This window comes from Oreochromis niloticus, linkage group LG14 (genome assembly GCF_001858045.2).
Source record: "Oreochromis niloticus isolate F11D_XX linkage group LG14, O_niloticus_UMD_NMBU, whole genome shotgun sequence".
Taxonomy (NCBI): domain Eukaryota; kingdom Metazoa; phylum Chordata; class Actinopteri; order Cichliformes; family Cichlidae; genus Oreochromis; species Oreochromis niloticus.
The window spans coordinates 25,354,502-25,369,511 of NC_031979.2; the positions used below are offsets into that span (position 1 = coordinate 25,354,502).

At 41.9% G+C, this 15,010-nt stretch overlaps 1 protein-coding gene across 1 annotated transcript; it reads left to right on the plus strand.

Annotated features, from left to right (window-relative positions):
• The first annotated feature begins 10,177 nt into the window (after positions 1 to 10,177).
• LOC100708015 (extracellular calcium-sensing receptor-like) lies at positions 10,178 to 14,589 on the plus strand. The gene is made up of 9 exons (XM_019345157.2): positions 10,178 to 10,394; positions 10,648 to 10,942; positions 11,237 to 11,323; positions 11,447 to 11,716; positions 11,905 to 12,114; positions 12,235 to 12,510; positions 12,927 to 13,154; positions 13,232 to 13,355; positions 13,463 to 14,589. The coding sequence occupies exons 1-9, from the start codon at positions 10,285 to 10,287 to the stop codon at positions 14,365 to 14,367; spliced, it is 2,505 nt and encodes an 834-aa protein (XP_019200702.1). The 5' UTR covers positions 10,178 to 10,284; the 3' UTR covers positions 14,368 to 14,589.
• The last annotated feature ends 421 nt before the right edge of the window (positions 14,590 to 15,010 follow it).

A 15,010-nucleotide genomic window follows, 5' to 3' on the forward strand; every position in this document is an offset into this window, starting at 1 on the left:
TCTAGAGGCCTTGACTGTTCTACATGCCACGGGAGCCAACGGCAGTTATTATTATAGCTGTCTACATACCACCGAGTGCTAATGTGAATGCATAACAGCGGGAGATTTCAATGAGGTAAGTTCTGCCCAAATTCTACCAACATGTGAACATTGTCTAGTGTATTCTCTCCCCTGGTTGCAAAGTGTAGACAAACATCAAGCATTCTTACAGAGCTACTGTCCTCCCACATGTTGGTAACTCTGACCACTTGGCTGTTATACTAACACCGGCTTATAAACCCAGAGTACAGCAGGACAAGTCAATGGTCAGAGAAGTTAGAATTTGTTCACCAGAAGCAAATTCTGCACTGACAGACTGTTTTGCGACCACCCAGTGGGAAATCTTTAGAGAGGCTGCAACATATAACAATGTTACTGACCTCCAGGAATACTCTGTATGTCATTGACTACATTAATAATTGCATAGACGATTTGACAGTGGTCAGAACCATCAAGGCGCAAGCCAACCAAAAACCATTGCTAACCATACATGCTCGTTCTTTGCTGAGAGCTCAAAACAAAGCCTTTAAATCTGGGAATACTGTAGCTTATAGTCTAGCAAGGAAGAACCTGTCAAAGGGGATTAAAGAAGCAAAGATGTTGTATGCACAAAAACTGGACAGCCACTTCAGGTGCCACAAGGACCCACGACGGCTGTGGCAGAGCTTCCAACACATTACGGACTACAAACCCCCTTTCCCAGTGATAAGGCAGAATGATCGTTCTCTACCAGATGAACTGAATAATTTTTATGCATGGTTTGAGCCTAACAGTACCACCCAGGTACAAACGCTCCCACTGCCATCAGGTGACCAGGTTCTTCAGCTGTCTACAGTTGAAAGATGGTTTGAAAGAGGAGTGAAAGAAGCCATCTATGTCCACTGTGAACAACCATCTTTGAACAGAGGCGGTGGCTTACAAAACCAACTGTCTGCCATCTATAATCCAGTTCAGAGATCCCTACCCAGACGCCTTAACGCCCACTCACATCCTGTGCAATCTGACCTCAGGATGTGAGTGGATGGGAATACTGTAGTTTATAGTCTAGCAAGGAAGAACCTGTCAAAAGGGATTGAAGAAGCGAAGAGGTTGTATGCACAAAAACTGGACCTGAGTCACATGATAGGGTGGGGTTAGGTTTCACAATGAGCTCACCCGAAACCTTGGCTGATTGTGACTCGCTTTCACACCTTGGCTCATGTGATTAGGTAGAGGATCATCAGGGGGTCCTTTTGTCCCTCTTTGGGGGGATACTCCTACAGGGTTTAAATCTGGGACTCGCCACCATTTGACCCTAGAACTGAAGAAGCTTCTCGGATGAGAGGTGAAACGCCTTCAAGCAACTTAAAGAAGTCTAGACACTTTTCTTTCCAAGCTCCTTAGACTACGATGACCTGGATGACTGAGAACCTTCACAGACACTAATGACTGTTAAATCTCACGTACCTGCTATCACATGGAGTTTTTGCACTTACAACTATCTACAGGGAGTGCAGAATTATTAGGCAAGTTGTATGGCGACCAAGATGGCGGCGCGTGAACAACGCGAGGCTCAGTGTCTCTCCAGAATATGCTATTTAGCGGTTTTTTATCTACTTTTAACCGGATTATTCATCCAGAATTGCTGTGCGTTGCTGACCTACAGCAGACAAGAGCTTCTGGACATCTGGACTCATAACTCCAACAGTTTTATCGCCGATCTCCGACTCATCCCAGAGATCTCCAGAACACCGGAGGCTGCCCACTCTCCCCTGCCGGGCGGAAGTGCACGCAGACGGCGCCGAGAACGTAAACAAAGGCGAGGTAGGCGCGGAGGGCTACGGGCTAAGCTAAAGCTAACACCACATCGGCTGCCTTTACCCAGTATTTTCCTCGCCAATGTCCGTTCTCTGGCAAACAAAATGGATGAGATACGGCTCTCCATCACTAACAACAGACGGATTATGGACTCAAATGTCATGTTTTTCACCGAAACATGGTTGAACAACAGCTGCCCGGACAATGCTATCGAGTTAGCAGGACGCCACACACACCGAGCCGACAGGCTAGCAGATGACTCCGGCAAGACCAGAGGTGGAGGTTTGTGCATTTATATTAACAATGCTTGGTGCATGAACTCCACTACTACTGAGAGTCACTGCTCACCTAATGCGGAGTTTTTAATGGTTAAATGCAGACCTTACTATCTCCCCAGAGAACTCACTTCGATCATACTCACTGCAGTATATATCCCCCCCGACGCTAATGCTAGGTTGGCCATGAAAGAACTTTCTGCAGCCATTAACAAACACCAGGATAAACACCCCGAGGCTGCTTTTATTGTTGCTGGCGACTTCAACCACACCAACTTAAAGACAGTCCTCCCCAGATTCCACCAACATGTCTCCTGCCACACCAGAGGAGACAAGACTTTAGACCATGTTTATTCCAACTTGGCTGGAGCCTACAAAGCAACACCCCTCCCCCACATTGGACAATCGGACCATCTCTCCCTGTTCCTCACACCTAGGTATTCACCACTCATCCAACGTGTGAAACCTACTGTGAGGACAATTAAAGTGTGGCCAGAGGGGACAGACGCAGTGCTCCAGGACAGATTTAAAAACACAGACTGGAATATGTTCACCAACACAGACCTGGACCAGTACGCCTCATCTGTACTGGATTACATCTCCGAAACCACAGACAGTGTCACCACCCAGAAACGGATCACCATGTACCCCAACCAGAAGCCTTGGATGAACCGGGATGTTCGTCTCCTCCTGAAGGCCCGCAACACTGCTTTTAGGTCAGGAGATGCACACGCCTACAGTACAGCCAGGGCTAATCTAAAGAAGGGCATCAAAAAAGCCAAACACCACTACAAAAAGAAGGTAGAAGAACACTTCTCCAACTCCAACCCCCGACGCATGTGGCAAGGACTCCAGACCATTACAGACTACAGGACCATCAAACCCTCCCCCACATCCTCTGATGTCTCCTTCCTCAACGAGCTCAACAACTTTTATGCTCGTTTTGAGCGAGGGAACCCCACGACCACAACCAAAACAGACACGACGCCAGACCACCAACCTCTGACTCTCTCCCCCACCGATGTAGGAGCAGTGCTGAGCAGGATCAATGTCCACAAGGCTGCAGGTCCTGATGGCATCCCCGGGCGTGTTCTCAGAGCGTGTTCTGGGGAGCTTGCAGGAGTCCTGACAGACATATTCAACCTGTCCTTGGCCCACGCTGTGGTACCGGCCTGCTTCAAAACCACCTCCATCGTCCCGATACCCAAAAACTCCAACCCATCTAGCCTCAATGACTACCGCCCAGTAGCACTCACCCCCATCATCACTAAGTGCTTAGAGCAGCTGGTCTTAGCACACTTCAAATCCTGTCTCCCCCCCACCCTGGACCCCCACCAATTTGCATACCGCCAGAACAGGAGCACAGAGGATGCAGTCTCCATCGCACTGCACTCTGTCCTCTCACACCTGGACAACAACAACACCTACGCCAGAATGCTGTTTATAGACTTCAGTTCAGCATTCAACACAATCCACCCCTCACAACTCATCAGGAAACTGACAGACCTGGGCATCAGTTCCCTCATCTGCAAATGGTTACTGGACTTCCTGACCAACCGCCCTCAACATGTCCGACTGGATAACCGCTGCTCATCAACAATCACAATGAACACCGGGGTACCACAAGGCTGTGTGATGAGCCCTTTCCTTTACTCCCTCTTCACCCACGACTGCAGACCTGCTGATGGTTCTAACACCATCATTAAGTTTGCAGATGACACCACGGTGATTGGCCTCATCAGCGACAACGATGAGACCGCCTACAGGGAGGAGGTGGATCATCTGGCTGAGTGGTGCGACACAAACAACCTGCTGCTTAACACCGAGAAGACCAAGGAGCTCATTGTGGACTACAGGAGGAATGCTGACCCACATCCACCCATCCACATTAAGGGGACGGCTGTGGAGCGTGTGAGCAGCTTCAAGTTCCTGGGAGTCCACATCTCCGAGGATCTCACCTGGACAACCAACTGCTCCAAGCTGGTCAAGAAGGCTCACCAGCGCCTCTTCTTCTTGAGGACTCTGAGGAAGAACCACCTGTCCTCAGACATCCTGGTGAACTTCTACCGCTGCACCATCGAGAGCATCCTGACCAACTGTATAACAGTCTGGTACGGGAACTGCTCTGCCTCGGACCGGAAGGCGTTGCAGAGGGTCGTGAAAACTGCCCAGCGCATCGCCGGAGCACCACTTCCTGCCATAAAGGACATCTACAGGAAGCGGTGTCTGAAAAGGGCTGGGAAAATCATCAGAGACCCCAGTCACCCATCACATGGACTCTTCACCCTCCTGCCCTCTGGGAGGCGCTACAGGAGCCTCCGGACTAAGACCACCAGGTACCGGAACAGCTTCTTCCCCACAGCTGTCAGACTCCTGAACTCTGCCTCCTGACATCTGACCCACGTTAAACTCATGGACTGAACATACACACACCCACAACCACTAGCACTTTATCACTATCACAATTATCCTAACTGCACTACTGTATAGTTCTGTGTGAATATCATTCTGTACATATGATAATTTTTCAATCCTACAACTGTTTATAACTTGCATAGTTCACATTTCTGTATAACTGTATATCTCAGATTTCTGTATAGTTTTTATTTCATATTTATATCCTGTTCATAGCCTGTACATAGCTTGTACTCACTACAGCCTGTACATACTTATAGTTATAGAATATTCATAACATACTTCACACCGTGTACATTATAACATACCATAATAGACCCATTTCTGTAATATACTTACACATCTATATTATTGCTAATATATATTGTAATATATCTATATCGCGGCTAAAGCACTTCTGGATGGATGCAAACTGCATTTCGTTGCCCTGTACCTGTGACATGTGCAATGACAATAAAGTTGAATTCTATTCTATTCTATTCTATTTTTGAGGAATAATTTTATTATTGAACAACAACCATGTTCTCAATGAACCCAAAAGACACATTAATATCAAAGCTGAATGTTTTTGGAAGTAGTTTTTAGTTTGTTTTTAGTTTTAGCTATTTTAGGGGGATATCTGTGTGTGCAGGTGACTATTACTGTGGATAATTATTAGGCAACTTAACAAAAAACAAATATATACCCATTTCAATTATTTATTTTTACCAGTGAAACCAATATAACGTCTCCACATTCACAAATATACATTTCTGACATTCAAAAACAAAACAAAAACAAATCAGCGACCAATATAGCCACCTTTCTTTGCAAGGACACTCAAAAGCCTGCCATCCATGGATTCTGTGTTTTGATCTGTTCACCATCAACATTGCGTGCAGCAGCAACCACAGCCTCCCAGACACTGTTCAGAGAGGTGTACTGTTTTCCCTCCTTGTAAATCTCACATTTGATGATGGACCACAGGTTCTCAATGGGGTTCAGATCAGGTGAACAAGGAGGCCATGTCATTAGTTTTTCTTCTTTTATACCCTTTCTTGCCAGCCACGCTGTGGAGTACTTGGACGCGTGTGATGGAGCATTGTCCTGCATGAAAATCATGTTTTTCTTGAAGGATGCAGACTTCTTCCTTTACCACTGCTTGAAGAAGGTGTCTTCCAGAAACTGGCAGTAGGACTGGGAGTTGAGCTTGACTCCATCCTCAACCCGAAAAGGCCCCACAAGCTCATCTTTGATGATACCAGCCCAAACCAGTACTCCACCTCCACCTTGCTGGTGTCTGAGTCGGACTGGAGCTCTCTGCCCTTTACCAATCCAGCCACGGGCCCATCCATCTGGCCCATCAAGACTCACTCTCATTTCATCAGTCCATAAAACCTTGGAAAAATCAGTCTTGAGATATTTCTTGGCCCAGTCTTGACGTTTCAGCTTGTGTGTCTTGTTCAGTGGTGGTCGTCTTTCAGCCTTTCTTACCTTGGCCATGTCTCTGAGTATTGCACACCTTGTGCTTTTGGGCACTCCAGTGATGTTGCAGCTCTGAAATATGGCCAAACTGGTGGCAAGTGGCATCTTGGCAGCTGCACGCTTGACTTTTCTCAGTTCATGGGCAGTTATTTTGCGCCTTGGTTTTTCCACACGCTTCTTGCGACCCTGTTGACTATTTTGAATGAAACGCTTGATTGTTCGATGATCACGCTTCAGAAGCTTTGCAATTTTAAGACTGCTGCATCCCTCTGCAAGATATCTCACTATTTTTGACTTTTCTGAGCCTGTCAAGTCCTTCTTTTGACCCATTTTGCCAAAGGAAAGGAAGTTGCCTAATAATTATGCACACCTGATATAGGGTGTTGATGTCATTAGACCACACCCCTTCTCATTACAGAGATGCACATCACCTAATATGGTTAATTGGTAGTGGGCTTTCGAGCCTATACAGCTTGGAGTAAGACAACATGCATGAAGAGGATGATGTGGACAAAATACTCATTTGCCTAATAATTCTGCACTCCCTGTAACTAACTAAAGAAATAAATAAATAAGGGATGCGGGTTGGATACTTATTGGGTGGGCATGTACCCTTTGTTGAAATTAGAGTGTCTCTTTTACAGCACAAATTTTTCATCCGTGTTTGTCTCCACGTTTATGTCTCTCGCCCTCCGCGTGTCTTGTCTCCATGTTTGTCCCCTTTGTGTCTTAGTTGTGTCACTGTGCTTCATCTTCCTTACCTGCTTCCCTTGTTCCTCTCCTTGTGTCTCATCTTTGCCTCTCTGCTTGTTTATCCCTATTGCTGTGTCAAGCCCGTGTGTCTTAAGTCTGTGTGCTGGATTTTTTGTTAACATTGCCTATTGAGACTGAAGAAAAACACAAGAATATTCATTATTCTGTTATAACTGTTGAAAAATACAATAATACTCACCCAAAATGAAAAGATAGACAAAAATATGTTGTTTTTTGTGAGTTTGAGGTCATCTTGATAAGTTATATACTCACAGTGTTACCTTAATATGCCTGGATAAAAAACGCAATATCTAATGAGATGTATTTTAGGCCCTGCCCTTTCTCCTTGTTTTTGCTGAAGGGTGGTGTGCAAGAATCATCAACACAGCATGTCAATAAAAGGGAATGGCAAAGCAATGAAATGAAATGACTAGGGTCAGAAAATCTGAAAGCTGTCATGAGCTCATTTTTACAAAGCAATTTGCTCTTGTTCATTTTGCTGTATTCCTACTTTTCTTATGCTATGTCTTCTTCTCTGTTTCCCTCCTCGTGTCAGCTACAGGGGCAATTTCATCTAAACAGAATGCAGGAGAGTGGAGATGTCAACCTGGGTGGACTGTTTCCAGTCCACTTTTTCTCAAGCGTTTCTGACCTGTTATTTACCTCACAGCCGAAACAACCTACTTGCCATAGGTAAGTAGGACAGGGAAACAACAGAAAAAAAGAGAGAAACAGGACAAACCTAATGGTAATATAAATATTAAGTAATTATATTAGTATATTAGTATAAGTAATTATACTTTGTTGATTAATAAAGCTGTTTTCTAAGTATCGATTGATTGATTGATTGATTGATTGATATACCTTTATTAGTCCCACGAGGGGGAAATTTCATAAGGCTGCCGACCTATTGCACGCAATGGCGGCGCCATCTTTTTTTAATGTATTTTTTAAATCAAAATGTTTTTTGTTCGTTTCTACGTACAAGGATTTAGGCTGGCACAAACCATGGCTTTTGCTATTGATGAAATCAACAAAAACTCCAGCTTGCTACCTAATGTGACTGTGGGATACACTCTTTATGACAACTGTGCTGAACTTGGAATTGGATTCCGTGGAGCATTGTCATTAGCCAGTGGTCAAGAGGAACAAATTATATTACACAATACATGTGTTGGAAATCCTCCAGTTGTAGGGATTGTGGGTGACTCTTCCTCTACACGTTCTATTGCCATCTCCAGCGTCTTAGGTTTGTACAGAGTACCCATGGTAAGTTTTCAGTTTAACCATAGAATGTTATTTTAGTTTATATTAACTTAATTGTAAATTTAATGTAAAAAATAATGTACAACATATTGTCTCTTTTTCACAGGTGAGTTATTTTGCCACATGTTCCTGTTTGAGTGACCATCAAAAGTATCCATCCTTCTTTAGGACAATCCCAAGTATTGCTTTCCAGGTTAAAAATCAATCAGGACAAATATAAAAAGTCAAAAGAAGCTGATGAACAGCACTGATGTTTTAATCTGTATTCACTTAGGTACGTGCTATGATTCAGATCCTAAAACATTTCGGCTGGACTTGGGCAGGCCTGCTCATCACTGACGATGATTATGGACTTCATGCAGCCAGATCCTTACAATCTGAGCTGAGTGTGTCTGGAGAAGGTTGCCTTGCCTACATTGAGGTTTTACCCTGGGACAAAGACACAGATGAACTCAGGAGGATTGTGGATGTGATGAAAAAATCCACAGCTCATGTCGTCATTGCCTTTGTGTATGAGACTCACATGATAAACCTTATGGAAGAGGTGCAGTTTTAAAAGAATTTATTTCTCTAAACTGGTTAATACATGTATTACATCTTTATTTGAATGAGTAAAGAAAAATAATCATATAGAATTCATTTTAAGTCAAGCAAGTACTTCAATGTCAAGATGATGTCAGTCGTTGGTATTTACATTACTGCTTTTTACATCTGATAAAATAAAATGCAAAGATAGAAAGGCAGAATGTAACAGGCCTACAGTGGTTGGCCAGTGAAGGCTGGACTCTGGCTAGGCCACTGCAGATTAACAACGTTAATGTTGTTGTCTGCTAACCATTTCTTCACCACGTTTGCTGTATGTTTTGGGTCATTGTCGTGCTAAAATGTCCACTGGTTCCCAAGGCCAAGTTTTTCTGCAGACTGCCTGATGTTGTTGTTGAGAATCTTCATGTATTGCTCTTTTTTCATGGTGCTGTTTACTGTGATTAGGTTCCATGGTCCATTGGCTAAAAAAACACCCCCAAAGCATTAGGTTCCCACCACCATGTTTGACAGTGGGGATGGTGTTCTTTGGGTTGAAGGCTTCTCCATTTTTATGCCAAATGAAGGCAACATCATTGTGACCAAATAATTCAATTTTTGTTTCATCTGACCATAACACCGAAGACCAGAAACCTTCTTCTTTGTCCAGATGAGCATTTGCAAAGGCCAAATGAGCTTTTGCATGTCTTAGAAGTGCCTGGAGAAGTGGCGTTTTCCTTGGTCTGCATCCGTGGAACCCAACAGTGTCCGTTGGACTGTCTGCCTTGAGACATTACCACCAGCAGAGCCCAGATTCACCAGAATGGCCTTGGTGGTGATCCTTGGATTCTTTTTCACCTCTCTCACTATTCTCCTGGCCAGCACAGGTTTCACTTTTGGCTTCCGACAACGTCCTCTGAGATTTTCCACAGTGCGGAACATCTTGTATTTTTTAATAATACTTTGCACTGTAGCCACTGGAACTTGAAAACATTTGGATATGGCCTTGTAGCCCTTTCCTGACTTGTGAGCAGCCACAATGCACAGCTGCAGGTCCTCACTGAGTTCCTTTGTCTTAGCCATGAATGTCCACAGACCACCTGCAGAGAGCTGCTGTTTATCACCTGTTGAGTTGATTAAAACAGCTATTTCCAATTAATCAGGGTAATTAGGATGCTTTAGAACAGCTTTGACTATTTGGAATGGTATGGAACTTTGGATTTTCCCAGAGACTGTGACAGTTTGTAAAGGGTATGAATAATTCTGGACATGATACTTTTTGCTCAAATGTAAATAAAAGCTGAGAAATATTTTTTTCCACAATGATGCGTCTTGTACATCATCTTATTATCTTTTGTGAGACGCCTGTGTCATTTCCAGTCAAAAAATAACTTGCTAGTTGGATAAAAATAACTTTAAGTCAAAATTTGCCAGGGGTATGAATAATTATGGGCTTAACTGTAGATACAACATCAGTATCTGACCAAATGTATTTGAGGCCCATCCCTTTCTTCATCTTTTTCCCTGATGGGTGGTATAAAAGAATAGTCAACACAGCATGTCAATAAAAGGGAATGGCAAAGCAATAAAATGCCACAACTAGGCTCAGAAAAACCATAAAGCTGTCATGTGTTCATCTTTACAAACCAATTTGGTCCTGGTCATTTTACTGTATTCCTACTTCACTTATACCGTATCCTCTTCTCTGTTTCCCTCCTCGTGTCAGCTGCAGGGACAGTTTCATCTAAATGGAATGAACAAGGTTGGAGATATCATTCTGGGGGGACTGTTTCCAGTTCACTTTTTCTCAAGTGTTCCTCATCCATCTTTTACCTCAGAGCCACAACAGCCTACTTGCCATAGGTAAGTATGACAGGAAAATAGCACAAAAAAACCAAAAACAAAACAGAACAACTTAATGTCAATATGTGGGGTAATGCATACATTTTATGCATTAGTGCATACAGAAATAATGCATGTATATTGAATGGAGAATCTTCTTGATTTTTCAAATAAATTATCTCTTAAATTATTATTCAGTTACCTTAATTTTTTGTATCAGTCATTTTGCAACATTTTTGCCTGATGTATTTTTTAATTAAACTGTTTTTCTTAGTTTCTATGTACAAGGATTTAGGCAGGCACAAACCATGGCTTTTGCTATTGATGAAATCAACAGAAACGCCAACCTGTTACCTAATGTGACTCTGGGATACACTCTTTATGACAATTGTGTTGAACTTGGAATTGGATTCCGTGGAGCATTATCATTAGCCAGTGGTCAAGAGGAGCAGATTATATTAGATGATACATGTACTGGAAATCCTCCAGTTGTAGGGATTGTGGGTGATTCTTCCTCTACACCTTCTATTGCCATCTCCAGTGTCTTAAGTTTATACAGAGTACCGATAGTAAGTTTTCAGTTTAACTATACCATATTATTGTTGTATGACTGTATATATTTGTTCAGTGTTTGTATATAATGACTTAATTGTAAATTTAATGACAAGAACAATGTACAATATACAGTCTGTGTTTTTCACACGTGAGTCATTTTGCCACATTTTCCTGTTTGAGTGACAGTCAATAAAGTTACTGATTTAACTGTAAATTTAATGACAAGACCAATGTACCCAATACCCAATTTAAAGGAGGCAGTCAAGGCTTTGAATATTTCTAAAATATACAGTCTGTGTCTTTCACAGGTGAGTTATTTTGCCACATGTTCTTGTTTGAGTGACCATCGAAAATATCCATCCTTCTTTAGGACAATCCCAAGTGATGCTTTCCAGGTAAAATTCAATCAGCAGAATTATTACAATTGCCAGTAGATGATAAGTAGCTAATCCATTGAAAGTTTTCTTATTATCTATGCTCTCATGTTTTCTCATGTTTCTCATTTTGCTTTCACTTAGGTTCGTGCTATAATTAAAATTCTAAAACATTTCGACTGGACTTGGGCAGGTCTGCTTATCAGTGATGATGATTATGGACTCCACGCTGCCAGATCCTTACAATTCGAGCTAAGTTTGTCTGGTGAAGGTTGCCTAGACTACATTGAAGTTTTGCCTTGGGACAAAGACACAGATGAGCTCAGGAGGATTGTGAATGTGATGAAAAAATCCACAGCTCATGTCGTCATTGCCTTTGTGTATGAGACTCACATGATAAACCTTATGGAAGAGGTGCAGTTTTAAAAGAATTTATTTCTCTAAACTGGTTAATACATGTATTACATCTTTATTTGAATGAGTAAAGAAAAATAATCATATAGAATTCATTTTAAGTCAAGCAAGTACTTCAATGTCAAGATGATGTCAGTCGTTGGTATTTACATTACTGCTTTTTACATCTGATAAAATAAAATGCAAAGATAGAAAGGCAGAATGTAACAGGCCTACAGTGGTTGGCCAGTGAAGGCTGGACAGCAACAGCTGCTGTGCTTCAAACACCTCAGCTCATGCCATACCTGGGTGGTACACTGGGCATTGCTATTCGTCGAGGAGAAATACCAGGGCTCAGGGAATTCTTATTACAAATACGCCCTGATCTACTTGAGAATAATAGCTATGGAAAGACAATGGTGAGAGTTCAAAACTTTACTGTGTTAGCTGCAAAAATTTTATGTTGTCATTATTTTAAAAAAAATCACACACACACACAAACACAGCTATTAATAATATATTTCAATCATATATTTAAGGTGAATGAGTTTTGGGAACTCACATTTCAGTGCAGATTTGCACCAGCTCCAGCAGGCTGGGTGGAAGGTGGAGGTGCACTATGCACTGGACAGGAAGATCTAGAAAATGTGAACACTGAGATCTTGGACATTTCCAACCTCCGGCCTGAGTACAATGTGTATAAAGCTGTTTATGCACTGGCATATTCCCTTGATGACATGCTGCAGTGCAAGCCAGGAAGAGGGCCTTTCAGTGAGCAAAGCTGTGCCACTTTGCAATCAATGCAGCCATGGCAGGTGTGATATGAATTTACACACCATATCATATAGATATCAATCTATGAGTAAATCATTTGCTCTTTAATTAGTTTCAGAACAAAATTTACCCTGTATGACAAAAAACAGTGCCATTAAATTAATTATGAAAAAGCTGAAGTGAACAAAATGAGTTTTTAATATTTCTGAGCAAAAGTAGTGTTTAATATATTTAGATCAGAGCATTTTAGCCAGTATGCATGTAATGTATCATTTGAGTTCTTGAAATTATTAAAGATATTACATATTAAGGAGCCCTCTTTAATTTAGAATTCAATTTTAATACGTTCATATGTATAGGTACAAAGGGTATAATATTCCATTTCGCTATCAAATAGAGGGTGCCACTGTTTGGATTGTTAAAAATAATTTATTTCTTATGAATCCCTTTTTAACAGCTTCTTTATTACTTGGAAAGGGTAAATTTCACCACTCCATTTGGGGATCAAGTGTCATTTGATGAGAATGGTGATGTGGTGCCAATTTACGATGTGATGAACTGGTTGTGGCTCCCTGATGGAAGCACTAAAGTTCAGAATGTGGGTGAGGTTAAGAGTTCAGCTTTAAACGGTGAAGAACTCAAACTTGATGAAGACAAGATTTTCTGGAACTTTATTTCAAAAAAGGTTATGTGTTTTTCTGATTTTTATATTTTGTCAGTTGTACAGTATATTTATATGTAATATTTAATTTTGTCCAATAGCCTCCTCGATCAGTATGCAGTGAGAGCTGTCCTCCTGGTACCCACATGGCTAGAAAGAAGGGGGAACCCAAATGCTGTTTTGACTGCATCCCTTGTTCTGAGGGAAAAGTCACTAATAAGACGAGTAAGGTGTTTCTTTTTTTTTCAGCACGATATATTTATTTTCATTCATAGCAAATATAGTATGTATTTCACCATCTTCCGCTTTCTTCATCTTTCTCCTTTTGCCAGACTCCTTGGAGTGCACCAGTTGTCCAGAGGATTTTTGGTCAAACCTCCAGCGTGACCACTGTGTTCCCAAGAAGACAGAGTTTCTGTCCTACTATGAGCCTCTGGGTATTTGTCTGACAGCAACCTCACTGCTGGGCACATGTATATGTGCTGTTGTTCTAGGGATCTTTATCTACCATCACAGAACACCTATAATACGTGCCAGCAATTCAGAACTTAGTTTTCAGGTATTGCTGTCACTCAAGTTGTGCTTTCTTTGTTCACTGCTGTTCATTGGACGACCCAGGCTGTGGACATGCCAACTCAGGCAAGCAGCATTTGGGATCAGCTTTGTGCTGTGTGTCTCATGCATCCTGGTAAAAACCATGGTTGTTCTGGCTGTGTTCAAAGCCTCCAAACCAGGAGGGGGAGCCAGTCTGAAATGGTTTCGTGTTACGCAGCAGAGAGGAACAGTTCTGTGCCTTACATCTATTCAGGCAGCCATCTGCACTACCTGGCTTGTTTCTTCCTCTCCAACTCCACATAAAAACACCCAATACCAAAATGATAAGATTGTTTATGAGTGTGCAGTTGGGTCCACTGTGGGTTTTGCCGTATTACTGGGTTATATTGGTATACTGGCTTTCCTCAGTTTTTTAATTGCTTTCCTGGCAAGGAATCTCCCTGATAGTTTTAATGAGGCCAAGCTCATCACATTCAGCATGCTGATCTTCTGTGCTGTGTGGGTGGCCTTTGTTCCTGTTTATATCAGCTCACCAGGAAATTATGCAGATGCAGTGGAGGTGTTTGCCATCCTGGCCTCAAGTTTTGGACTCTTGATCACACTGTTTGGACCTAAATGTTACATAATCCTGTTGAGACCGGAATTGAACACGAAAAAAGCTATAATGGGTCGTGGCACTTAGTCATAAAAGTTTTTTAGCACAAATTAGAAAAGCAGCTTTACAGTATATTAGAAATGGGAAATGCTTTTTTAATATGCTGCCAACAAATAGATATTTGGAAGAGGATCAGTGTGGAATTTAGGTGGGTTCAGTGTGTATTTTTTTATTGTACACACTAAGCATTTTCATTTAACATTCATTCTGCTTTCATAGATGAAGTCTTCATGTTTATATTGAATACAAATAAACTACTCAGAAAATTAAAAGAAGCCTTGAATGAACGAATGAATGTTGATGAATGAAATATTATTAAAGTTGACAGTCTTTACTGATATACAATGTGTAATTTACTCTGTAAAAACTAGGGATGGACCGATCCGATATTATGTATCGGTATCGGTCCGATACTGACCTAAATTACTGGATCGGATATCGGAGAGAAATAAAAAAATGTAATCCGATCCATTTAATATCCAAAAAGAACCTCACAAAACTAGCGACATGGCATAACTCAGCTTGTAACTTTAACACGTCGGAGCGTCACGTGATAGAGCGGCTGTGGCGTGCGAGACCTGTCGGTGGTCTGGTCGAGCATTTGGAGCCAAACCGGCATTTCATCTCCGAGGAAGTTATCCCAGAGAGAAGTAAAGCAAGTGTGTAAGTT

Excerpts from the sequence above, each read along its gene's own strand:
- LOC100708015 (XM_019345157.2), top strand. The coding sequence starts at position 10,285 with ATGAACAAGGTTGGAGATATCATTCTGGGGGGACTGTTTCCAGTTCAC. Across the intron at positions 12,115-12,234 it reads ATAGCTATGGAAAGACAATG|GTGAATGAGTTTTGGGAACT; the intron begins GTGAGAGTTCAA and ends CATATATTTAAG. Across the intron at positions 13,356-13,462 it reads AAAAGTCACTAATAAGACGA|ACTCCTTGGAGTGCACCAGT; the intron begins GTAAGGTGTTTC and ends TCCTTTTGCCAG.